Source organism: Calidris pugnax, unplaced genomic scaffold (assembly GCF_001431845.1).
Source record: "Calidris pugnax isolate Ruff unplaced genomic scaffold, ASM143184v1 scaffold180, whole genome shotgun sequence".
Taxonomy (NCBI): Eukaryota; Metazoa; Chordata; class Aves; order Charadriiformes; family Scolopacidae; genus Calidris; species Calidris pugnax.
Genome location: NW_015090916.1, coordinates 1202121 through 1228235, shown reverse-complemented (window position 1 = coordinate 1228235; position 26115 = coordinate 1202121). Strand labels below are relative to the sequence as shown.

The window sequence follows — 26115 nt, the reverse complement described above, 5'->3', positions numbered from 1 at the left end:
GGGGCTGCTGGGGGCGCGGGGGGAGGCAGCGGAGGGTTTCTCACCACTCGGATGAGGGGATGAGGGATGTGCAGCCCTGAGAAAGATAATTAGAGAAAGGATGCACTTTCAGTCCTGCGATCGCAGCTCCCCCCCCCCCAACTCCCTGGAAGAAAACACTGCTTTTTTTTTTTTTCCTTTATTTCTTTGTTCTTTCATGGTTCAGCATTATAATTATTGAGATTTCACTGCAGGGCAAGATGATCATTTGACAATGTAAGTGGGGAAAATAATTCTCGTGTTATCCAGCAGCCTTACTCTTATTATAATTATGGCGAAACTCCTGCAGACTGAAGTGGGGGCAAAGAATTTCCTCCTATGCGGTTATTTGTCTTTTCAAAATTTCTTGAGATCTGATTGCAGATGTGAGGGGTTTTTTTCCCCTCCCGTATCTTTAATAACCCGAGGTTGCTGATGGATGGCAAAGGACTGAAGTACCTGTTGTTTTCTCCTTTGTTTTCATTAGGCGTTTTCCATTTGTGTCATTCTCGGCGTCCGTGATGGATTTTTATGAGCAAATCTCTTGGTTAGAGCCATTCAGAATTGTTTGTACAGTAATGTCTACAGCGGCAACAAAACCCAATTAAAAAATCAGGGGGAAATTGATGGAGCAGGGCAGATCAGCCCCTCTCAAAATGGGGGGCAACGATGGCTTGTTCTGTGCCACCAGTTTCTGCTCGGTGGCCGGTAGGAGCTGGTGCCGTGTTTGTGGCCAGGCAGAGCCGTGTATTTGCCATGACCTTGGTCTGGGCAGGCTGGGCCACCTCGTTGGGCCATTCTGGGAGAGAGCACGGTGATGGAGAGGTGACGACTGAGATAACACCAGGGTTTGGCAGCATTTTCTTCCTTTGGGTGTGCTTTGTCCCCATGGCAGACCACGTTGGTGGTACCGTTGGAGGAGACTCTCCAGATCCGTGTTCTTTCCTGCAAACCCTCCCTCCTGGGGGATTGGGGCTGCCGTGCTTCATCCTGTGCCGTGCTTCATCCCTCACTGCAGCCTGGCTCTTCATCCCTCGCGCCGGGGCTGGGTACCATGGCGGGGAAAGGCATCTCCGTGTGGAGGGCGGTGAAGGAGTCTGTTGTCCCCCCGTTAGTTACCCTGGGGCTGATGGAAATGAGCTGACAGAAGAGAGGCAGCATTAGCCTAATTATGGCCATACACGCTACCTCGGCGGTGGATTTTCCTTTCTCAGTGACTTCCTGTTTTCCTCTTTGAGATGCAAATTTTTGCACAGTCCTCGATCCAGATTCTCTTCTCATTAGCATGAAATCTGAGTAGTTCCGTGTTGGATTTTTTTTTTTTTTAAATAGCAAATTTAAAAAAAAAAAAAATAAATGAAACATAGTGCTTAAAGTAGCGGTGCAGCCCCTGGGGCTGGGGGGCAGGAGGTGGAGGGGCTGGTGGGGAATGTGCAGAAATTGTTGAGCCTCACCGGCAGCGGGGGCTCGCCGTGCCAGGCTGCTCCACTTTGCTCCTGCCCGGCTGAGGAGGGGACAGGCGTCAGCTCGGCGGGTGCCAGGCGGGCAGAGGTGCCTGTGGCCAGGGAGCAGCAGCCAGAGACCCTGCCACGCTGCCTCCCGAGCCCCCAGCCCTCACCGAAGCCTCTGCCGCCGCCGGAGCGAAGGCAGGCACGCGTTCGACCTGCGGACCGAAGCCTTTCATTTTGCTTCCTGCTGGAAAACGAGGCTCCTCGTAATAGGAGGTTAAAAAAAAAAAAAAAAATTACGGTAGCAAAATAATTTTTTTAAATGAGTGTTATCTCGATGGATTTTATATTTTTATTTTTTCTTTATGCCTGCCGTAATCTCTGCCCGCTGCGGCTCGGGGCTGGGAGAGGGCTGGTGATACGTCTGGAGCAGACGGCACTATTTTGTGGTAAATGTCACTCCTGTAATATTTAGCTCTCCTCGGAAATAGAAATACAGATCTCGCTGGAGCGGCGGCGCGATACGGCGATGCAGCGTGGTGGGCCGGGCTCGGGGGGACGCCGCGCTCTCCCTCGGGTCCGGGGGCACCCCGGGATGCCTTTCCCTGCCCTCCCCTTTCCCCCCACCTTCCCCAGTCCCTCTTCCCAGCCCCTCCCTCCTCTCCGCTTTCTGCCACATAATGAGTTTGATAAGAAATTGTCTCGTTAACAGGATTAGCCATGGAAATCTCTAGTCCCCTCCTATTCATTTTGTAATGCTCTTCATCCTGTTCTGTAATTTTCTGCTGGTATTAGATGGCTCTGGACCACCTCAGGAGATTAATTCCTCCTCCTCCTTTGACAGTGCCAGCAGGGCTGGGGCTGGGGGGGCCGGGGGCTCCTCTGCGGGCGACCCCCAGCCCTTGGTCCCCTCTGCAGAGCTCTTCTCCCCCAAAGTGAATTTCCTCCTCGCTTTGTTTCGGTGAAAGCGTCTCCTTTTCACGGCAACGTACACAAACAGCTGAAAGCGTCCCCAAACACCCCGGGTGCTCGCTGCCTGCGCCTGGCTCTTATTTTAGCAGCCGTGTGCCCGCAAAAAGCTCCAGTGACTCAGAGGTGGATTAAAACCCGGCGAGGCCAGTGCTGCTCTGGCTGGTGCCCGCGTGAGTGCGGTTCCGTGGGCAGCCCGCTTCTGGATTTACACCCGTGGAAAGGAGTTGCGAGACTGGCCCTTTGGTAAATAATTACTCTTTGATTTAATAACTCCTACCAGCCCGGCAGGACACCTCGCTTCCCAGGGAGCTGATAGAGAGAGATCTTTCCCAACATCTGTTTTTCCCTGTGTCTGCCGAGCTGCCAGCCCCTCTCTGGGAAGCGGTGCCCAGGTAGTGGCCGCCGGGTGCTGCGGGGGAGTCCAGTGGGGACGGGGAATGTCAGAGAGTGGTGGAAACACCGCGGGGATGAGATGGTACAGCAACAGCAACGTCTCACATCTTCTCAGGTGAAACGACAGTAGCATTTGTGGTTTCCTCAAGCACACACCTGGATCGCGTTCCCGGTTCTAAAGCTCAACCTTTGGCTTTCCCTTCCAAAAATCTTCCCGTGCACAAAATGGGAGCCTCTCGTGTGCCTTCGGAGCCCAGAGAGAGAGCAGTGCGGGCGCTGAAGCCGTTGCTCCGAGGGTAAAGTGACAGAGATGCTAATTGCTGTGTGGCCTGTGGGGTTTCAAGGCGGTGTGTGCTTCAGGACAGGGAGAGCAGGGCACTGCGTGGGGCAGGGGGGGCTTTAACGAGGTGATTCCCACCCGGCAGGTTCCTTGCAAAGGCAGTAATTTATTCCCCCTGACTTTCTCTCCCTGCGATCGGAGTGTCCGCGAACAGATTAACTTCCTCTGCTTGGTTGGAAACGGCTTGTCATGCTGCCGGTGATTAATTATTATTCTTTTTTTTGCGGTGGGGATTGGAGCTGAGCAGCTGGGGAGAGCCGGGGGGGCGGGAGAGGCTGGGGCTGGCCGGGGTGATCCCGCTGCTCCAGCGAGCCACGTGCTCCCCGACTGCGGGGGTGGGATTGTGGGTGTACAGAGCTGACTTTACCCATCCCATATTTGTTTTGGTGTGCGTTTCCTGAGCTTTGCCAAGAAAATCCCTGGCTCCAGATGTTTGGTTTTTTTCTGCTGATAAACCTGGCCACCACTGCTGGTGGTGCCCCTCAGCCATGGGGATGGAGAGACCCCAGTGTCCTGGGCATCGCAGGGCAGGGGGAGATGCTCAGCCCTTCGTGCCTCTGGTTGCCATCCTCTTGGGTGCTGTCTGTGCCGTGGGTATAAGGAGAGGGCCTGGGAGCTGTAGACCAGCTGCAGAGCCGCATCCCGGGCTGAAGCTGAAATTTGGGACCTGCCAGCCGACGGCTGCAGGTAACATCTCTCCATAGCCGTGTGTGGAGGGTGTTTGTTCTGCGCCGCGCCACCAGCTCTCTCCAGGCCATAAATCCGGTGGTCAGAGCCAAACTCGATGCTCAGAAGAAAAAAAAAAAAAAAACAAAAAAACCACCAACCCAGTGTTTCCTTTTGTATTTGTTGACCTGTCGCCGGCGGGCTGGGGTTCTGCAGGTAATTCTGTAACGCGTCAGGAGCTAATTCAGCGGAAAAGCGTCGGCTGCTGAGCTGTGGCTGTGCCGTGCGTGGGGTGGGCTCTGCCAGGGGTGAGAGAAGAGAAGGAAAGCCCCATCCCCGGCTGATCCACAGGGGCAGAGGGCTCATCCCTGCCCCGGGTCCCTGGGGCGCCCGGGAGAGGGGACCTGGCACCGTGGCTGCGGTGTGATAGGGATGTGACAATGACATCCTCCTTTTAAACCTTTCCTGCTTTTTGCTTCTCTCTCTCTCTCTTTTTTTTTTTTTTTTTTTTTTTTTTTGTTTCATCTCTCCCTCTCAGAAAAGCCATTTAAATGCAATTCCATTCTTAAAACCTCTCCCTCATGCATGCCTAATGAATCTCAGGCAGCAGCGCCGGCAAGGGGCCCGAGTGGGATCCAATCTCGCCTGGTGTCGACAAGTCATTTGGAAGAAGCCCTGGGAGCGCGCCCGGTTTTATTACAGCGTAATTAGAAATAAAATCTTGTTGCAAGAGGAGAATGAGAGATGGGTGTTAATCCTGTAACGGGAGGAGATGGAGCCGTGCTTATAAAGGAGATTAAGGAGGGGAGGCGGAAAGCCCGTCACGACTCCCCGACTTCCACCCCTCCTCGGCTGTTTCCCCTCTCCGGCTCGGCAGCGGCCAGGAAAGGGCTTGCATTGGGGCTACCTGACTTTCTGGATCTCTAGGTCTGCAGGGGGATGCTCCTGGCAAAGCCTGGGGTGCCCCATGGCAGCAGGCAGCTCCCGGGGGAAGCGGCAGTGTTGGCAGACCGTGCCACCCTCCCGGTGCTGTGCCCTCCCCAGGATGTGGCACAGCCCAGATGTGGCTACTGCAGCTTCTGGAGAGGAGGTTACTGGGGCACGGTGCTCTCTTCAGGCAGAGGAGGAGGAGGAGGGAGCGAGCCCTTTGGTGCAGAGCCCGAGCCCCGTGCTCGGCTGGCATGGGTTGTCCCACGGATGCCCACGGAGGTTGGTGGTGGGAAGGTCTGGGTGGGTGCGTGTGGCTGGGCTGTGCAGGAGAGAGGGGCTGCCTTTGGAGGGGCTGGGGAGAGGCGTCTTATAGCAGCCTTCCAATATCTGAAGGGGCTCCGGGAGAGCTGGGGAGGGACCCTTTGTCAGGAAGTGCAGTGACAGGACAAGGGGCAACGGTTTTAAATTGGAAGAGGGGAGATTTAGATTAGATACCAGAAAGAAATTCTTTGCTGTGAGGGTGGTGAGGCACTGGAACAGGTTGCCCAGAGAAGCTGTGGCTGCCCCATCCCTGCAGGGGATCAAGGCCAGGCTGGATGGGGCTTGGAGCGACCTGGGCTCAGGGGAGGTGTCCCTGCCCAGGGCAGGGGGTAGGAACTTGATGATCTTTAAGGTCCCTCCCAACCCAAACCATCCTATGATTCTATGGCTGCCTAACACCTCCCCTGGGATCCCCACTGCGGGCAAACATATACATAAATCTGTCAGATACCCTGCTGCTCTTATTAAATTTGCATTGAGCTTGACTTGCGGTTCCTCTTCAGTTTCTCGGGGATGGAGGGATGGATGGATGGATGGGTCTTTAATCTGGTGCCCAGTCCAGGCTCCCTCTGCTTTCAGTATTAGCTGTGGCACCGGGCTGGGCTCAGCCTGCTGAGATTAAAGGCAGCTCTGGTGAGTGGCCACCACTTGCCAGCCCTCTCCTCTGCCCCACATCCCTCATCCGGGCACTGAGTCCCGGTCCTGGGGCCATCCTGGGGATGGAGGTGCCCGTGATCCATCTGGCAGAGAGGCAGGATGAGCGGTGCTGTGCCACAGTGGCAGGCAGGCATTTGCCTGCTGGCTGGGTTTGCTGGCCCACCCTGGGGGGGCTTCTTGTCCCCCAGCGAGCCCCGTGCCTGGCTAAAGGCATCCTGGAGCAGCAACAGCAGCAGCAAAGTGCTGTTGCAACAGCTTCGGAAAATCTCAGGCTTTGTTCTTTGGGGCTTCCCCCTCCGTGCCTTCCCCCCCCAAGGGAGGCGTTAGTCACTTTAAACGTGGCCAGAAATAGCACCAAACAGTTATTGGATTTGTCCGGGATGCCTTGGGATGCATATGCTCAAAGTATGGCTAATTCATAAAGGCTGGCACCTATTGATTCCCTAGCAGTTAAAATAGACTGCGTAAGGAAATATTGGCCCCGGAGTACCGAGGGAAAGTTATCTCATTAGTCTTATGAACTATAAAATGTGCTCTCTCCTGAAGCCCTGACCCCATTGTTTTTATAAATCTATATTGGATGGAGCAGTAGCTGGTAACCTGTATCGACTGTAATTTTTCTCTCGCAATTGGAAGGCCCCTGGGACTGATGCTGGAGTTTTGTGGCCACCACAGGCAGAGGGTTTCGGTATCAGCGAATATGTGTCTGCGTGTACATACGTGGTGAGAGACCCTCCTAATGTTTGCTGGGGAGGAGACCCCCCCTCTCATCCTCGTGCTTTTCCCCGGGTAAGGGGTGAGCTCCTGAGGGCCGGTGGGGCTGCTGGCCCCCCTGCTCCTCCCTTGCAGGGGTGGGCAAGAGGGGCGCGGGGGGCTTTGGCCAGGCGTTTCTAAAGGCTCAGGTCTAGCTGGAAGAGTTATTAGGGGCACATCGCTCCAGTCTGGCCACGGATGTACTTAATCCTCTACTTCCCATAAAGCCTTTCCACCTCCTGGCAGGCAGAAAGATCTGATTTTATTCAGCGACCTTCGACGTTAATCTCGCTGGCAAACTCAGCCATAAGTCACTTTGGTGAGGTCTCTGTTGGAGCCGCTTACATCAATTATTGCCCTGCACCTCTCCCTCGAACCTCTGTAATGCTCCTCCAGGGGGTTATTTGCCCTTTGAAAGAAAAGAGAACGTGGGTGCTGTGCTGTCAGGTTGTAGACCTTACATTTAATGTCATGGCCTCTTTAAGGTTGTGGCAGATGCCTCCTGCCCCTGCACGGCGGAGCAGTGGGTGCCAACACCTGCAGTTTTTCTGCTTGTTCCTCTCTCTGGGGCTGATGCTCTGGCTGGAGCCCCATCTCAGAGGGTTGATCTTGGGTGTGTGGGCTGTGAAAGCTGGGCACCTCCAAAGGGCTGGGGTTGTGGGGGGACCAAGGGTAAGGAGGTCCAGGGCATCGCTCCTGGGCAGCGATGCTCACCCTGGCCACTCTCCTCCTCCCCTCCCGCCGTCCAGGCAGAAGCCTGGGGCTCTTCTCCCCTTCTCCTGGCCACATGTGGGAGTCTGGCTCCCGTGGGTCCTGCTGCTGCCACCCCAGGTCCCAGGAGGTGGGGGGACACCCAGCACAGCTGCCCTTTGCCCCTCTGCTGGCTCTGTGCGCATCGCTCTGGCTCGTGCCGGGATTTGTTTCCTGAGGAGGAGGAGGAGGATGGTGTGTCCGCAGGCAGGGCTGTGGTTAACCACGCACGGACGTGTGCCTGTGTGGCAGCGTGTGGGGAGCCGGGGGGGGCCAGCTGGGGCTGCCAGCACTTTGTGAAATACAGCCCCCGTTACCATGGAAACCGGCCACCCTCCTCCCCCAACCCCCCCATCTCAAATTCCAGTGCAGCCAATGTTCTTCGCTTACTGGTTTGATGGGAGATGAAAAATTAATGGCTGATTTGCATGTTATTTCAGTGCGCTTGCGGGACTGCTCTCCTCCCTCCCCCCTTTCTCCCTTTTACGGAGGTTTGTACGAATCCCTCGACGCCTCTGGCTGGGGGTGTGGAGCCTGGGACCCGCAGGGCTGCACGCCTGCTCCCAGTTGCATACTGGTGCTGCTGCCCTGGGGGTGCTGCGCTGTGCCACCGAGGCAAAAATCCCACCTGAGGTTTTGGCTGGGGAGCCCCTGACCCCTCCAATGGGGATGGGGAAAGGTGGGTCCTGGCATACCGTGGTGGTGTGGGAGCCCACGGGGGACACGGGGATGGCCACCCCCGTGCCCATGGCACACCCTGGGGCTGCCAGCTCGTGCTCCCACTGCTGCCAGGGAGATCCTGCACGGGGCTGCCAGCCCGGCGGCTGCCTCTGCCTCCTGTTAACGGCAGCCCAGGTTCACATTTTATTAAGGCTGCTATTTCTTTGCCGTTTAGAGCCCCTAATGCTCTCATATCAAGCAATTAGAGTCAAACGCGCACATGGAGCTGAGCCGCAGCTGGAAGGGGGCAGTGCCAGCAGAGCTCAGGGCTGCCGTCGCCTGGGCTCGTGCCGGGGATGGGCTCCACTTCTCTGGGTGAAGAGCCCTGTCTTCTGCCAGCCCCTGGCCTCCAGCACTCGCAGGGAGAGGGTTCTGCAGCCCTGTCCCAGGAGGGCAGAGCCAGGATGCTCTGGGAGCATCTGCCTTAATCCCCGAATTCCACCCGCGTTTGTTTCTCCTGCTCTTACAGGTTCAGCCATGGCACTTTCCTCCACTGACACTGAGAATATTCAGGTGCTTCCAAAAGATGCTCGAGGAAAAAAACAGCCAATTCTCCTCAGCCACTGGGAGACCTACTCTAGGTCCTGGCCATTGCTGATTTAAAGATTAGGTTTTAAAGGTTTCCACTCTGACTGCCCAGCTCTGCTAATTGCCTTCTGCCCCTCTGTGCTTGCTGGCCTTGGCAGGGGGTGGTTTGGCTGGCAATGCCGTGCCACTGAGCAGATGGACCACCCCGTCCCAGCTGAGGCTTGGTGGTGGCTGGTGCTGGAATAAACCCTGAGGGACCCCCAGAACCTGGGGTCAAAGGCTTGCTGCCACTGGGGAGGAGAGGGGAGTTTCCAGGTGCCAGGGGACCTTCTCGTCAGTGCCACCACTTACCCAGCTCTCCACGTAGCCACTGAATTGTGCCACAGCACAGGTCTTTCTATTGGCGTTAATTACTCTTAATATTCATGAGGAATTACGGGGGTCAGGCTGGCTTCATGAAAGAGTTGGAAACTTTCCCCTGTGTGCTCTGGCGTGTGCTGGGCTCCAAAACCTGCTGGCTGGAGGGGGCTGCTCCGGCGGCGCTGCCGGGGCTGTGCTGCCCTGCCTGCTCTCCTGCCATCCTCCCCCCAGCGCTCAAATACCAGCTCAAGCCCTTATTTGTTTTCACATGCTTCCAAGTAAGTTAAGCTAATTATTAACTCAGCGGGACGGATTCACTTTTAATTGCCGCGTTGCTATGCAGCGCGTGGCGACGTTGGCGGTGCCGGCAGAGCATCGTGCCGGCAGAGCATCGTTTTGCTGCTCACCCATTTTGGCCCAACTTTGCCAGGCTGGGACTTTGACCCCCGAAGATGGAGCCAGAGGCCGTACCCCGGTGCAGTCGGGGGGCGGGGAGGTGGAGGAAGGACCCGCTCTGCCCACCCGTGGCTCCAGTGCCCGCCCAGAGTGGAGGGGCTCTGCCCGACTTGGGTACCAAGAGCCTGGGAGATGATGTGCCGGCTCAGGGCTGGCTCTCTCACCCTTCTCCTCCCTTTGTGTCTCCAGAAAATAGGTTTTTTATTACTTCTTACGGAGGTTTGTACATATCGGACGTGCAGAAGGAAGATGCCTTGTCCACCTACAGGTGTATCACCAAGCACAAGTACAGCGGGGAGACGCGGCAGAGCAACGGAGCCAGGCTCTCAGTCTCAGGTGAGGAGGTGGCTACTGGCGCCCCGTGCTTGAGGGGGGGACACCCCTGTCCCGCAGGACACGGTGGGCTCCTGCGCCCACGAGGGTGTCCAGCCCTGCCTGTGCTCGGCGGTGCAGGAGGGAACGATGGCATCACCGCCTCCTGTCCCCGCAGTGAGGGGACATCCTGGGGGTGGGAGGTCCCGCTGGGGTTGTGCAGGGGGTCCGTGCTGCCTCCCATGTGCCCCCGAGCCCACCCTGCCCCCCCGGTGCCGGCTGCGGCGGGCGCCAGCGCCACACAGCCCCCCGAGCGGGAGGGTGACGGGGCGGGCGGCGATGCGATGTGACAGGCGGCGATGTGAGCAGCCCGACGCGATGTGACGAAGATGCAAGCGATACTGCGGCGCAGGCAGCGCAGTCCGGAGTGCCGGCGTGTCTCGGGGCGCTCCCGGCTCCGCTGACTGCCCAAATTACTCCGCTCGGGAGGGAGTTCGCCCGACTCCCAGCCGCCTCGCCGTGCCCGCTCTCTGCCATATGCTTTTCCTGTCCTCGGGTGCGCGGGCTGGGGCTCCCGCGCTGGCTCTTGGACTTAACCCCACAGAGGGTAGAGGAGGGGTTCAGGGGGGCTTGCCTGACCTCGCCCCAGCCTCTTAGAGCCCTGGGGGGTCCCGTGTCCCACCCGAGGAGCGCGGGCGGCCACTGCATGTGTCATCCCCTCTCTGTGTGCATTTGATCCAGCCCCGTCCCCTCCTGGTCACTGTCATTATTTACACGTCACGGTGTTTTACTTCTGCTTGGGAGTAATGAAAGAGGTTTCTTTCCCCTGGAATTTAATTTCACGCCTGAGACTTGGTGATTAATTTTCTCCTTTCCTAGCTGCCTGATGGGCCCCTTTGCTTGTAAATTTTGAAATGTGCCACAGAATTTGTGTATTTTGCACCAATTAGGTGTCACCTTGAGTAATTCCTCCGGTGCTGAGTTTATTCATCCCATCAGCTAGCGAGAGGCGCTTCCCCTCCCACCTCCCCACCAGCCTGCCCCATCCCCGTGCCCAGTGAAGGATGGGGCTGGTGTCCTGCTCACGGAGAGCTCATGTAGAGCTGCTGATCAAGGGGGATGCCAAGGTGGTCCTGGGTGGGGAGGAGCCTCGCCGACTCATCTTCACCGCGTCAGCCCGTTTCCTTTCCGAACCCAGACCCGGCAGAGTCCATCCCCACGATGCTAGACAGCTTCCAGTCGCGGGAGGTGAAGGCGGGCCGGCTGGTGGAGCTGCCCTGCATCGCCTCGGGCTACCCCAACCCCGCCGTCCGGTGGATCAAGGACGGGCGCCCACTCCCCGCCGACAGCCGCTGGACCAAGCGCATCACGGGCCTCACCATCAGCGACCTGCGCGTGGAGGACAGTGGGACCTACATCTGCGAGGTCACCAACACCTTCGGGTCTGCAGAGGTCACGGGGACCCTCACGGTCATAGGTGAGAGCTGGCGGGGGGGAGCGGGGCACGGCGGCGGGGAGGCTTCTGCCCTGACGCCTTCTTAAATATAGAGCTGTAGGAATGACAAGCCTCGCGCGTCCGATGCGGTGCTCGGAATGATCCGGAAGGTTTATCGTGCTGCAGCAGCTCTTCCACAGCGTCCCCTGATTTACCGCTTGGGTCGGGGCAGGGAGAGGGGCGTCGGGAACGCTCCGAGCGATGCCGGGGGATGTAAATTGCTGGAATGTGACATCAGTTTTATGTCAGGCGCCGCTGCGCTTTCCTTGGTTGATTTACATAAAATAAGCTCTAACCAAACAGTAAATACCATCTGGGCAGGCCAGGCGTTTATCACGTGCTTTGTTGCGGGGGGTTCCTCCTGTCACCGGGATCCTGGCGGTGCCGGGGCTGGCACGCACCGTGGCTGCCTTACCTGGGCACCGTGGGCACTGGCAGCCTGCTGTCCCTCAGCTCACCCACCGTCCTGCTGCCTCCCAGACAGTGCCAGCACCCTGCTGGGGGCTCTGGGCTGATGTTAAAAGCAGGGGAGGGTCGGGGGGGGGGACCCACCACCTTATTGTGCGGTGACATTTTATGTGTAGCCGCGCTGGTGGTTCCAGGGCAGGAGAGGCAGAGAGAGCGGGGTGATGCTGAGATGGCTCCCGGCCCCGCCAACACCTTCACCCACTCTCCCCCTTTCTCGCACAGACCCTCTGCGTGTGACCCTCACACCAAAGAAGCTCAAAACGGGCATCGGCAGCACCGTCATCCTCTCTTGTGCCCTCAGCGGGTCCCCCGAGTACGTCATCCGCTGGTACCGCAACACGGACCTGGTGGTGGTGGACGACTACATCTCCATCCGGGGCATCAGCAACGAGACCCTCCTCATCACGGCCGCCCAGAAGAGCCACTCCGGGGCCTACCAGTGCTTCGCCACCCGCAAGTCCCAGACGGCACAGGACTTCTCCATCATCATGCTGGAGGGTGAGCTGGATTCCTCGGGGCTGGGGCTTTTCTTTGCCCCTCACCAAGCTGCCTCTTCTCTGGGGCATGTCAGGATGTTTCGTGCGTGGCTGGAGGGCAGGGAGACCTGGGAGGTTGGGGGGTTCCTGTGGCCATGCTGCTCCCACCCTGCTCCCTGGGCTGTGTGTGCCATCCACAAGCAGCTCAGGGATGCAGCACAGCCGAGATGGGGGGGAAGGACCAAGAATAAGGAGTGAATTTCCCATCTCCAGCTCCTGGACCGAGGCACTGCCTCTCACCAGGCATCCCCTCCCTATAAGGAGGTGTAGATGCAGGTGGCTGGATGTTTGGGCCAAGGGATGGACACCCTGATCCTGGTGTCCCCTTGAAACAGCGCCTGTATGGACCAGCAAGCCCCCGAGCCCCCTCTCAGCATCCTCCTCCTGCCAGGATGCGGGCATGGCCAGGCGTGCCCTGCCGATGGGGGCTCCCACTCCAGATGGGGGGCTCACAGCCGTCCCGCTGGCGGGTGACTGCTGCTGCTGCCGCTCCCTGACCCCCCTCCCCCCGGGTGCCCCCCAGATGGGACCCCCCGCATCGTCTCCTCCTTCAGCGAGAAGGTGGTCAACCCCGGGGAGCAGTTCTCCCTGATGTGTGCCGCCAAGGGGGCCCCCCCGCCGACCGTCACCTGGGCGCTGGACGACGAGCCCATCCCGCGGGACAGCGGGCACCGCACCAACCAGTACACCATGTCGGACGGCACCACCGTCAGCCACATGAACGTGACGAGCCCGCAGATCAAGGACGGCGGCGTGTACCGGTGCACCGCGCGGAACTCGGTGGGCAGCGCCGAATACCAAGCGCGAATAAACGTAAGAGGTGCCTGTCTACTTTTAAATATCAGAATAGGACTCTTACTGGGCTTTTGGTTGTGTTCTGTTCCCCGGCCGAGCGCTCCTTCTCGCCTTCCCCTTCCTCTTCCCGGCCACGTGGATCTCCGTGGTGCCCCAACCCGATTTCCCAAGCTCCTGTCCCGCTCGCTCTCACCCTCAGGGAATTGAAGGAGGCACGAAGCAGCCGGAGCTGGGCTTTGCAGGGGTCTCTCCCCATCAGGGTGGCTCTTGCCCCGCTGAACCCCTGCCTCGGGGTCTGTGGATGGTCAGCAAATACCTCCCCGAGGGACCCCGCACACGGGGAAGGTGGTGGCGGGCACCGCAGCATCCCGGGTCCCCCGAGCATCCCCCGTCCCGGCGGGATCCCGGCTCCCTGGCAGCGAAGGTGCCCGCCGGCGCAGGGATCTGCATGACAAACGATGATGAAGCAGCACGTGAAATCGTGGAAAATGAGCTTTGATTTGTCATGTCTGTATTTTCTTTGTCTGCTAAAAGCCATGGCCGCGTTAATCACCGTGTTATTACGGCTGGAGCGTGTTGTGCAGCGCGTTACAGGGAGCGCTCTCGGGCACAGGGTACGGTATAAAACCCTGCCCATTAATAATCACCAATTAAAGCTTCCAGGCTTACAGGTGGGAGCGAGACAGAGACAAGGTAGCATTTATTTATCTGCTGAGAGAGGGGGTTGAAGGGCTGTGTTTGTCTGCGTCTCAGGTTTGAAATGGATCTGGTGGTTTTTTGGCTGGGATCCCGGGAGAGCCTGAATTTTGCTGCTGTTCACTACTGAATTTGGAGCAAGTTCATCCCTCGGCCAAGAGAAGCCCGAGCAGCCTTTTCAATGAGGATGTTCCCTTGTCTCCCTCTTTCCCATCTCTCTGCTCTTGACGGGCTGTCACTAGATAAGATTCAGGCTTTTTTTTTCCCCTGGAACAGAGCAAGTCCCTCAGACAGGCCCAAGAGAGGGTTACAGAACAAGATGCTAATTCCTTTTTTCCTGCTCCTTTTCTAAACATGTCCCAGTATGAGAGAGACCATCCATCAGCTTATCCTGAGTGTCTCCTAAGCTCTTATCCCACTACGTCCTTAGGACGGGGAGTCACAGCAGAGTTAATCTTTAGATTAGTTTGCCATTTTATGCAGCAGCTGGGAGAACAGTGTAATTATCCATGCATGAAACCTCTTGCTGAAGTACTCACCTGCAGCACTCTCCCAGCCCTTAAGCCAGCACCAACTGGTGACTCTCTGGCTTTTCAGCCCGACTCCAGTTGCCGGCGGGAGGCTCGGAAAGGTGTATTTTATTGGAGGTGGAATACGTTTGCCAACGGAAGTCAGGATCCTGTCGAGGATGTTTGGCACAATTCAGCATCTTTCTGAGAGAGGCAGAGAGTGGCTGTGAGTGGGGAATGTTCCCCATCTCTTCTGCAGTCCCTGGGGGCAAAGGCCCTGCTGGAGGTGGAGGTGCTCTGGGCGGCCACGGCTCCCATTGTGGAATCACACCGGGCTCCCAGGCACCGTCCCATCTCCTCCGAGGAGCACAGCAGTGTCTGCAGCCCCGGCTCCCCCAGCGCTGAAGCTGCCCCTGCCAAACCAGGGATGTGCTGCAGCGTGGCCGTGACTGTAGCCTCTCTGGTATCTGTGCCCTGTGGACGTGTTGGAGTAGCTCTAGCTGGAGGTTGCAGCCCGTGAGCGGCTTTCCCCGCGCGCACTCGGAGAGGAGCCCTCTCCTCCTTTGCTCCTCACCCAACCCAACACCAGGCTGGGTCCCAGCCGTTCTGGTTACCTCCTCCGCCTGTGAAGCTCGCTCTGAAATAGCAGCAGATCTGCATGCAAGCAAGCTGCCCTTCGGAATTAACCTAGCCTGCCTCTTCCTTCCTCCCGGCTATGTAGGTCCCCCGAGCATCCGAGCCATGAAGAACATAACAGCGGTAGCGGGTAGGGACACTTTCATCAACTGCAGGGTGATCGGGTACCCCTATTACTCCATCAAGTGGTACAAGGACTCTTTGCTGCTGCCCGATAACCACCGCCAAGTGGTCTTTGAGAACGGGACCCTTAAGCTGATGGATGTCCAGAAAGGCATGGATGAAGGAGAGTATCTGTGCAGCGTGCTGATCCAGCCCCAGCTCTCCATCAGCCAGAGCGTCCACGTCACGGTGAAAGGTAAGCGGGTGGGGAGGCTTTCCCTGGATCAGATGGAGAGGCCGTCCAGGCCGCGCTGGGGACACCTCTGCCGTGGGACGGAGGCAGAGAAGCGCCACAGTGGGGACTCCGTGGCCAGGCGTGGGCTGTGCACCCCAAAGGCTGTGCCTGTGGGAGCTCAGGTCCCCCCACAGCAGCCCTGGGGAGCTGGCTCAGCCCCTGCCGGAGTGGCTACCTGGTCCTGCCTGCGCGCTGCGGCTGCCCCGAGCCACGCCGTATCCATTTCCCCTTACAAGCGGTGGAGCAAGGATTTACGGTGTAAACATAACGTATTAAAGCATCTAACCTTTGCTCGGATCACCTTCACCGATGTTTTTCTCTGTGTGTTAGCTTTTAAAAAAATAATACTCTCGGTCTTCCGAGCGCACAGAACATCTTAAAAGCTTCTCCGGGCCATCAATTATTCAGCCCCATTGAGGGAGCTATCAGTCCTAATGAATTGAGCCGGATGCATTCCCTCCCAGTGACGGGCTGAGATTGCGCCCCGAGTGCGCGCTGCTCCCGTATCTCCCGTCCTCAGAGTTGTCGGGTCGGCTCTGCCCGTCGCCAGCTGGGTGTTTGCAGTAAATCATTCGGACACGCAGAGCCGCGCTGGGGCCCGAGCTGGCCAATTGCCTTCCTCTCTCTCACCCAGCAGGGTATTTATGGACTGGATTTTACCCTGATTCCCTCCTTCCCCCTCCCTTCCCATCCACCACTTTCTTATTAGGAATCAGGTTAGCAAGAGAGTGCATCAAGCTGATTATAGATGCTCCCTCTTGATTAGCTAATGCTCTTCTCCAAGGCTTTGCAAAGGGAAGAGCGGGCTGTGGATAACCTGTCAAAGGGCGATGTGGGGGGAGGACTTCTCCCCCCTTGGGGTCTGCGGTGCAGGGCATGGCCAGCCCTGCTTTCCTCACCTTATACAAAGTCCCCTTCTCCATGGGAGCTTGGGTAGAGGCCAGGGATGAGTAAATGCTGGTCTTCTCCTGGGATGAATGGGACAGGCAGGGCTGGCGTGGAGAGAGCGTGGAGAGGAATGTGTGCAAGTGAGGTTAAATAACGGGATTCACTTTTTGTGAGTCACTGGGAGGTGCCGTCGGAGGATGCAGGATGCTGAGGTTCAGCTGAGGATCTGTGTGTTCTGGGAAGTAACCTCTAACGAACGCTCCGGAGCCTGAATTTACGGCGGTGATTAGTGGCCGGTGACGGGCGGAGGAAGGCGAGGGGGTGGGAGCGCGGTGCGGGACGGCGGCACGGGCTCTGCCACCACCAGACATCTTCATTCCACCAGCTGCTGGAGATTTACACCCAGCCCCGCTTGCTGGCTTCCTTATTTGCTCTGGCCATCAGATAAAAGGCCGGTGGAGAAGAACTGCGAAGGCTCCAGCTCGCTCCGTGGAGCAGAGTGAATAAATATGAGAGCGAGGAGCCCGGGATGGCGTGGGGCACCGTAAAGCTTTTATTGCCACAAGTGCCTGGCCACCACGTTAAGTGCCACAAGTGAGTTATGCAGGTTTTCTGAGCACGCAGCCGTAAAAGCTTTACAGCTCCCCTCCGGCACCTCTCCCCAGGGATGTGTGGGCAGCCCCCAGCCCTGCTGGAGAGAGCCATCGCCCCCAGCCCCGCTCCCCATCCTGCGTTGAGGGAAGCTCCCACCCGGGTTTAGCTGCTGCTTGTAGCCTGGGGACCTCAGGTCCCAGCTTCAAACCTCCCCTCTCCTTCGGGCTGCGGCGATGCTGCTGGGGCATCATCTCAGCACCTCCCCGGCAGCGTGATCCGCGGTGCCCTGACAGCTCGTTATTCCCCTGGACACCTCTGAACATTTTAATTAATCAGGTGTGGGTTCGGTGCCGTCCCGGGGCTGTGGCACAGCTCTGCTGGGGTGACAGCAGCGATCTGGGGACCTGGAAGCCCTGGAGAAAGGAGGGCTGCAGCGGGAGGTGGGCTGGGCAGGAGACAGGAGCTGTGGGGGGGGGGAGCTCCAGCAGCGAGGGCTCTTCCACCAAGGGAGCTGCTCCTCTCCCTGGCAGCACCGAGGCGGCCGGTGGGGCGTGTTTGGAGATCCACCAGCCTGTCCCCGCTCTGCAATAGACTGCAGTGCATTCCCAATTAATTATTCATTAATTATGGAAAACAGGCAGCGCTTGGCTCCATGGCTCCGGTGGCTCCAGCCACGTTGCTGTAGCCGGGGAAGGGGCAAGGCCAGGGGTGCCTGCACCCCTCTGCCCGCCAGCAGCCCCCCGGCTCACCCCGTGCTCTGCAGAGCTGCCCCACGGAGGGGCAGGAACCCGGCACCAAGACCTTCCCGATGGAGATGGGGTGGAGATGGGAACCCGGGGACCTGCGTGGTGGCGAGGGGAGCCGCTCCTGCGCCCGTACGAGAGGGCAGCTTATTTCTGCCGAGGGGACAATTGGCAGCCTGCTAATTTAATTATGGAGGCTGCGGAAAGAGGATCTCATCTACCAGGTGCTGAGCCTTGTTAAGCTAATTGTCTCCCTCTCTCCGCTTTCTTCCCCCTCCCACATTGCCAGAGATGCTGCGGTAGCCTAATTAAGTTATCAGAAAGATAATGGCTGGTTCTGAATCCGGTGCCTTTAAGAAAAGCATCCATCTAATAATTGCTTTTCTGTGAGCAGATAAATGCTGAGGCGGAATTTCGACTGGCGCGTGTCGGGGGGGTCGGCCAGGGCTTTCCCCGGAGCAGGGCCCGCTCTGCGCGGGAGGTCGGCCTTTCTCCCTCCTGCTCTTAGCTTTGGTGGCCCGGACGGGTGGGAGATGTCTTCCTGCTGTCCTCCACTCGGCAGGACCTTCCACTCTCCCCTGGCTGTGTTCCTGGTGGAAACAAAAGCCCGCCTGAGTTCCTGGGCACCTAATCTGGGCTGCTTCTCCTCCTGGGGCAACATCTCCCTCGAGTCCCCCTGTGGCCCATCCCTCCTGGAGGAAGGCTTTCCCCGGCCGGGCTCTCCAGCGTGCTCTGCCTCTCCCCTCGACAGTCCCTCCGCTGATCCAGCCCTTCGAGTTCCCGCCGGCCTCCATCGGGCAGCTCCTCTACATCCCCTGCGTGGTCTCCTCCGGGGACATGCCCATCCACATCACCTGGAGGAAGGACGGGCACGTCATCCTCTCCGGCTCCGGGGTCACCATCGAGAGCAAGGAGTTCATGAGCTCCCTGCAGATCTCCAGCGTCTCCCTCAAGCACAACGGCAACTACACCTGCATCGCCAGCAACGACGCCGCCACCGTCAGCCGGGAGCGGCAGCTCATCGTGCGGGGTGAGTGCCGGGGGGAAGCCCAGCCCCGTCCCTGATGCTGCCACCACACCGGGGCTCGGGAGGGCGGGCAGTGATGGAGAGGGAGCAGAGATAAGTCAGGAGGCTGGAGGGGAGGTAGCGTTGTCCTCTGATCAAGGAAACGGTGCAGGAGGAGGCAGGGAAGGTGAGGAGCAGGGCTGAGCCACGTGCCCGCAGGCGGGGTGGAGGTGCCAGGAGATGATGGGGTTTCTTTAACGACAGCGTCCATCTCTTCTCTCAAATCCCTCAGTGCCCCCTCGTTTTGTGGTCCAACCCAACAACCAAGATGGCATTTACGGTAAAGCCGGGGTGCTGAATTGCTCCGTTGATGGGTACCCCCCTCCGAAAGTCATGTGGAAACACGCCAAAGGTAGGGATGAGAGACGGCAGCGCGTGGGGAGAGTCCCCTTTCACCACGGCCACCCCGGCACCGAGCCTCAGATGCCCTCCTCTGCCTGTGCTGAGCCCCGTGTCTCCGTGTCCCCCTCCTAGGAAGCGGCAACCCCCAGCAGTACCACCCCATCCCCCTCACGGGCCGCATCCAGATCCTGCCCAACAGCTCCCTGCTCATCCGCCACGTGCTGGAGGAGGACATCGGCTACTACCTCTGCCAGGCCAGCAACGGCGTGGGCACCGACATCAGCAAGTCCATGTTTCTCACTGTCAAGAGTAAGTAGCCAGGGCCACGCTGTGGTTGCCGGGGGTGGGGGGCACCGTGCATCCCCACCATCGATGCACAGGGCACGGAGAGGGCATTGATTCCCCTCCTCCAGGGAATCACTTCCCTTTTGCTCTTAAACACGCTCTGTCCCGAGTCAAACCCAGCAATCAATCTGCGTCCTGCAGGAGGAGAGGAAATGGCCGGGCTCATTTGGCAGGGCTGGGCCGGGAAGTGTTGTCAGACACCGTGTTTGAACTGCGCTGTTTATTGGATTCCTCTCCCGTGGCTGCCAGCAGAATACATAATCTCCGGCTCCTCTTTATTTATTTGGATTGTTGCTGCCGTGAGGGCTCCAGCCTCAAAAAGGAGGTGGTAGAGGGGTAGATCAGCCCGGCCGGGTTCACCCCTGTGCATCTCCAGAGCTGAGCAGGGCTAAATTCTGCTTTGCCTGTGCCGGGGGAGGGGGGGAGATAAACTGGGGCAACCAGCAGCCCGCCGGTGGTCCCCTGGGCAGGGAGCTGCTGGGCAGAGGGGATGCACAGCCCTCCCTGGGTGCTGCCATCTCCGGCTGAGGGTCTTGCATCTGGAGAATCGCCCAGGACCGGGCAAGGAGAGAGCGGGTCCGGGCTCCGCGTTTCTCCGAGGGCTTCTCCCCTCCCCCCCCAGCCGCCGGGTTCCCGCTTCCCCTCCCCTCCCGGCTGGTTAATTTATCCTCCGACTGATGAATCGAAAGGAGCCACTTCAAACGAGGCACTTCAATGAGGCGCAGGTACAAAGCCCGGGCGATTAATCCCGAGCGAGGTGCGGGATGCGGGAGCCCGGCCCCGCGCCTTGTCCCTGCCAGGGCCCTAATTGCATCCCAGGACAGGTTGCTCGCTGACTTGAATAGCACATAACCTTATTATGCCTCTGCTGCCACGGTTCCTGGAGACCTCGCAGCCTTTGAAAAGGTTTGGATGAATAGGTAGGCGAAGGCGCCACAGCCAATTAAGCATTATGTGGGGCTCTTTGTTTTCTTTCTCTTTTTTTTGCATTTTTTTTTCCTCCTTGTTTGTTTAGTGAAATGTCAGGCCAATTAAAGCGAGATCAGCGCCGGCTTTCCTTGAAAGTCAGGCCACTGCGGACGGAGTTAAAGGAAAGTTAATCAGAGCCCCGAGAAGGGCTGGCGGCCGGCGGGGGAGAGGGGGGGCGAGGGGCTGCCAGCCCGCACCTCCCAGCCCCGATGCCGCAGCGATGGGCTCCGGGGACGAGCCACGCGTCACCCGAGTGCCTGCAGCCCTGGCTGGGGGGGTACGGACCCCCCAGTGCCGGGAGGAGGTGGCTGAGAGAAGCATCTCGGGCGGTGGGCAAGGAAAAACCAGCCTGGCGACACAGAGCCTGGGGTGCCAGCCGTGCCCGGGGGTCCATCCCACCCCCCGTGGGTCCATCCCACCCGCGTCTGGGTGCCAGGCAGCAGCGTGCCCATCCCTAATTGGGAGAGAAGCCTTGTTGGCCTGTGACGAAACGGGAGAAAGGACTGCCCCGAGAGGTTCAACTTCACAATTTATTTGGACTTTGCTCACAGGTCCAATAGGTCACTATTGCGAGTCCTGTGTGTACAATGGCAATTACACTATTGCAATTTTAAAGAAATTTGGGGAATTTCACACAATTGCAACCTACAAGTGATCCTGGAAACTAACACCACAAACCACAAGCGCACTAGATATGAATACCTTAAATGAGTGCACCATCACAATCTTAATAGCGTGCCATAAACCATCCGTATGTGTCTTAATCACTTCCCCCCTCCCTCAGGTAAGGTCACTCCATCCCTGGGGAGTCACCCTGTACAGCGTCCGGGACAAGGGGGGGGACGAATCTCCTACGGGCCAGCTGTATCGTTGGAAAATGCCCCATTTTTCTCCCCAAACCTTGCGGTTTATATTTCCTGATTGGGTGGGGGTGCAGGATTATGCCCGAGTGGATCACACTGCCGGGGGTATTTACCCCCGGTGGTGTGATGGCTGCGTCTCTGTGGCTAATTGGGGATGTCCAGCCCCCCAGGTCACGGGAACGGTGGTGGGGTGGGACTGGGGGCATTTTCTTTGTTAAGGGCCATTCGGTTTGGGTCCTTATCGTGGTGCGATCTCCAGACAGCCCCCAGGCTGAGCCGTTTGGCAGCTCCCCCAGGTTCTCTCTGCAGGAAGAGGGGAAGGGGGGCGGATGACACCTCCCTCCACTCACCCGTGTGCTCTGAAATCGGTTTGTCCGGACGCTCCGGTGGGGCGAATCGCGGAGGGAAAGGCGGTGACGGCTCCGTGCTGGGGGCGTGTGCCCGGGGGGGCGAGGGCAGGGACCCCCGGGCGGGATGAAGGCCGTTTAGCATCCGGCATCCCCGGGTGTCGAGAGTGGAGTGAGGGATGGGGAGGGTCGTGTCGCGGAGAGGGGGGGGTCCTCTGCTGGGAGCCCCCATGTGGGTCCGGGCAGGGGGCTGGGAGAGGGGTGGTCGCCTGGACGTTGGGGACGCGGGGACGGACGTGTTTGGGAGCTGGCAGGAGCATCACTGATTGCTTCCATGCAATTTGAATTAATCTCATGCTTCAGGTGAAACTCGGCTAATCAGTGTAGAAAGGAAGCTGGAATGGGTGCAATCAAATTAACATCACAGAGCCGGCTCCAAACGCGAAAGGGGGGAGGGGGAGGGAGGCAGGCGCAGCCCTTGTCACCCTTGTCACCCTTCTCATTGGGTTGTCACCAGCGAAGCGGCTGGTGGCCCAGCCCAGCGCGGGACCGGCCACGTCTCCCTTTGTCGCCAGCCTTATCTGTGCCCAGCGAGCGGGACACGGCGTGTCGGGGCCGTGTTAACAAGGCCGGTGGGTGCGGGGGGAGGACGGGGGGGACGCAGAAAGCTTTGGAGACAAGCTCTGCTCCGGGGAAGCCTGTCTGCGGAGCAGCACTGCCCTGGGGGATGCTCTGGTGGGCAGGAACCGGTGATGCCGATGTCCACGGGCTGGGAGCATCCCTGGCATCTCTCAGAGGGTCCTGGGTGACGCTGTCCCTCTGCAAACGGCAGAGCTGCTCCAGGGAAGGTGCTGGGTACCGGTGAGCAAGAGGTGCTGTCTCTGCCCAGGTCTGTGCTCTCTGGGCGGCTGGTTGGGGTTTTCTTCGGGTTTGTTTTGCTGCTTCCCCCACTCCGGGGCTGTTTGCCGCTCTCCTGGGACCCCGGCAATTGAGAGGAGTTGATATGTTTACATCCAAGGAGCTGCTTTTAATCAAACATCAATAAGTGCGTTTCAGTGAAGCAGAACCTGACACGGAGCTCCTCTCCCGGGGCTGCCGCTCGCTGGGAAGGGGGACCGAGGGCTCCGCAGCCCTGGGGGGGCTGTCCTGCCCCTGTCCTGCAGGAGCCCCCGGCCGTCCCTGCGTGTTGGGCCGCAGGCAGGGCCATCAGGGCTGGGGGATGATGGGCTTGTGGCTGGGGATGGGATGGAGAAATCTTGCTCTGTCTCCCGTGCCCTGGAGCACTGGACCCACCAGCCCTGCTCCATGCTGTCCCCATGCCCACTCGCAGGTGGTGGCAGTCCCCTCGTGGGGAGCAGGACTGCCAGGGGATTGTCAGGGGGTGCCAGGCTGGGCACCCCTCTGTCCCGGCCGCCTGGGTGCCCGCCCTGCACCCCTCCACCACCGGCAGCTCGGGAGGAAAGGTTTCCTTAGCTGTTAATTGAATTACATTGCCACAGAAAGCCGAGAAGTCGTAGCTCATTAGAGCCTCTTGTGTCCCATTATAACAGTGTGTGTTGCCTTTGCGGATTGTCATTATCATATATTACTGCGGGACTCAGCAGTGCTGTTTGTTTATGCATTACATTTTTTTCTGCTTCCCCAGGCTGCCCTGGTCCCCCCAGCCCCTTCCTCCTGCGTGGTGGCGTGAGGGCTCAGCTCTCAGAGGTGCCCAGGCTGCTGGGCAAGGTAGCCAGATGGGGCTTGTTACAGCCCTCCCTGGTAGCCTCCCTTTGGCAGCACGCAGGGACGGGCAGGAGGAGGCTGTGCTGGTCCTCTGTGGCAGTGCCACCACCAGCCCAGTGGCCCAAGTGGCCGGACAGGAGGTGACAGCTTTGTGCCAGGGCTGGGGGCACTTGCCCATGGCGAGAGGGACTGGCCATGCCATCCTGAGTGCCATCCCTGGCCATGCTGCAGTCACTGCTTGGGCAGCTCCGGGATGTGCCCATGTTGGGTGCTGCAGCCTGGGTGGTGTGGGGTCTCCCCACCCTCCTCCTTTGCATATTGGGGTGGTAATGGGGGGGAAAAAAATAAAATATATATATATGTGACATCTGCAATGCAAAGGCGGCCTTGCTGATGTGAAATCGCACTCTATATTCTGCCCAGGTTTATACGAGTGAATTATGCAAATCTGTGATGGAAAACATTCTTCCTCTCATCCTCGGGAGTGTAAAACCTTAGTCAATAATTCATACCCGCACGTCTCAGACTGGAGGCTTTCTCTTCATTATAGTGTGCGCTCGGTTATTTGTCTTTCACGTTTTATTGTCTACCCTGGTGTAATACTATGCATTATAAAATTTATCTGCTTCATTATTTTATGATCCTGAGCTGTATAATGCAGCGAGACAATTCCGCTTCGGGCTGCCTGGCCTCTCGGAGAGACCCACATCCCCCTCCTCCCCGATGGGGTCCGGGGGCTGTGCCGGGGCTGGGCAGCCGCCGGTGGCACCAAGCCATCCCCCCCCGGGTGCAAAGGTGACCCCCTTTCTCCCCGCAGTCCCGGCCATGATCACCTCCCACCCCAACACCACCATTGCCATCAAGGGGCAGACCAAGGAGCTGAACTGCACGGCCCGGGGCGAGCGGCCCATCATCATCCGCTGGGAGAAGGGCGACACCGTCATCGATCCCGACCGCAACATGCGCTACGCCATCACCACCAAGGACAACGGCGACGAGGTCATCTCCACCCTCAAGGTGAGGGGCCCCGGGCCATTTCTGATGGCGAAATCCAACAGATTTTGCCATCCTGTTGGACTCCCAGGATGGCAAAATGGCGTTTCTAACGTGGAGGGATGTTAGGAAACCCGCCGGAGGGGTTGTGTCTCCCCTGGCCCCAGCACGCTGTGGTGTAGACATGAAGAACCTGGCCACCACCTGGACTTTTACAGCCGGTGTAAGAGTTAGTGCTGCCCTGGGCCCATGCAAGGAGCCAGGCTTCCAATTTTAATTACACCCGTTAAAAACCAGCCACCAGCTTGCTGTGACAAGCACTAAATCTCAGCTGCCTGTACGACGGGTGACGATAGTGAAGGTGTTCTCCAGCACCAGGGGTGCCTCAAAGAAGAAATTATCAGCCCAGACCTGAGCCAGCTGGGGGGGTTTGGAGGCCGGGGTTGGGGTGGGAGCTGGCTGCGATAGCGGGAGAAGGCAGGGGCACGGTGCTGGGGATGTCTCAGTCTGAATTGGCTCCACTTCTCTCTCTGAATCATTCCTAGCTGAAACCAGCCGACCGCGGGGACTCGGTCTTCTTCTCCTGCCACGCCATCAACTCCTACGGCGAGGACAGGGGCTTGATCCAGCTCACCGTCCAAGGTACTCATTCCCCCGTGGTGCGAAGCCTCGCTGTGAGGATCCCCCTGCTCCCGAGATGATTCTCCCCCTGTTGTCCCTAACCTGGCCCCTGTGTCCCCAAGAGCCCCCGGACCCGCCGGAGCTGGAGATTCGCGAGGTGAAAGCCCGGAGCATGAATTTGCGATGGACGCAGCGGTTTGACGGCAACAGCATCATCACGGGGTTCGATATCGAGTACAAGAACAAGTCGGGTAGGTGATGGCAAGCGCCGGGGGCTGGGGGCTGTGCTGTGGCCACCGTGTCCCGGGGCTGGGTTGCCCAGGCAGGTGTGGGGCTGCCCCACCGGTGCCTCCAAGGGAATATTTTGCATCCCAGTTCCTTTGATGAAGAAAGGAGTGAGCAGCATTAATGAAATATGTTAATTTCTGCTGGATGGGAGCATTTGAAAGGGAATATTTAAAGAGACAATATTTGCAGAAAGCCAAACCCAGAGTGCACAACAGCGAGGAGGGGGGAAGCAGCACCTCTCCGGGGGGGCTGGGGACAAAAGGTGGAGGCTCTGGGGGGCTTCACCTCCCTTGGTACCGCAGGACTCGGGCACTGACCCTCCTCATGCCTCTGCTTTTCCAGATTCCTGGGATTTTAAGCAGTCGACGCGCAACATCTCCCCGACCATCAACCAGGCGAACATCGTGGACCTCCACCCGGCCTCGGTGTACAGCATCCGCATGTACTCCTTCAACAAGATCGGGCGCAGCGAGCCGAGCAAGGAGCTCACCATCAGCACCGAGGAAGCAGGTGCCGCTCCCGGCTCGCGGCACGGGCACCGGGGCCAGCGGTGGCCATGGGCAACGCGGGGGCCGTAGCCTTGAGTGAAGCCGGCTGCGGCAGAGCTCTCGAAGCTGGGTATTTCCCTATCCTTTCCCTGATGCTTGTCAACATGCTCTTTTGGGTCTGTTTCTCTGCAGCTCCTGATGGGCCTCCGATGGATGTCACCCTGCAGCCCATGACGTCCCAGAGCATCCAGGTCACCTGGAAGGTGAGTGGGGCCGGGGCGGTGAGTGGGTTTTTCCTGACCAGGGGGTCTTGGGCAGCACCAAATGCCGTCCCAAGCCTCTGAGGTGGCAACTTGTCCTGGGACCCAACTTTCCATCAGCAGTATGAGGGCCAGGAAGAATTTCCTGGGCAATATGAAAGGCTGAAGGCTGGGTGTGCAGCTCAGCGTCCTTATTAATCCTACTTTATAATGGGCTCATTATCTCATAGGAGGGCTGTGGGGGGCCGTGGGGAGAGAGGATAAATATGTAAAAACTGAGAACGCTGGGTTGCAAAGTGTTTGAGCAAAGATCGATAAAACTTAGAATCAGATTTATTTTTCCAAAGGTGCCTAATGAAAAATAAAATTGATTACAAAGTTAGGACTTTGGAATGAACTGGTAAATAGGTAAATTTAGGGTTCCAGC

General features: G+C 58.5%; 1 protein-coding gene across 1 annotated transcript in view; it reads left to right on the top strand.

The window, feature by feature from the left end:
- Positions 1-26115, top strand: part of DSCAML1 (Down syndrome cell adhesion molecule like 1) — a gene marked incomplete at its 5' end in the record, with an annotated part of 104812 nt that overhangs the window by 61649 nt on the left and 17048 nt on the right. The window contains 13 exons of the mRNA XM_014949517.1: positions 9502-9648; positions 10823-11101; positions 11810-12085; positions 12647-12943; positions 14845-15117; positions 18133-18411; positions 18680-18799; positions 18922-19098; positions 23856-24055; positions 24577-24673; positions 24775-24903; positions 25283-25450; positions 25621-25691. Coding sequence (XP_014805003.1) covers positions 9502-9648; positions 10823-11101; positions 11810-12085; positions 12647-12943; positions 14845-15117; positions 18133-18411; positions 18680-18799; positions 18922-19098; positions 23856-24055; positions 24577-24673; positions 24775-24903; positions 25283-25450; positions 25621-25691 — 2513 coding nt within the window. The remainder of the gene's footprint in view (positions 1-9501; positions 9649-10822; positions 11102-11809; positions 12086-12646; positions 12944-14844; positions 15118-18132; positions 18412-18679; positions 18800-18921; positions 19099-23855; positions 24056-24576; positions 24674-24774; positions 24904-25282; positions 25451-25620; positions 25692-26115) is intronic.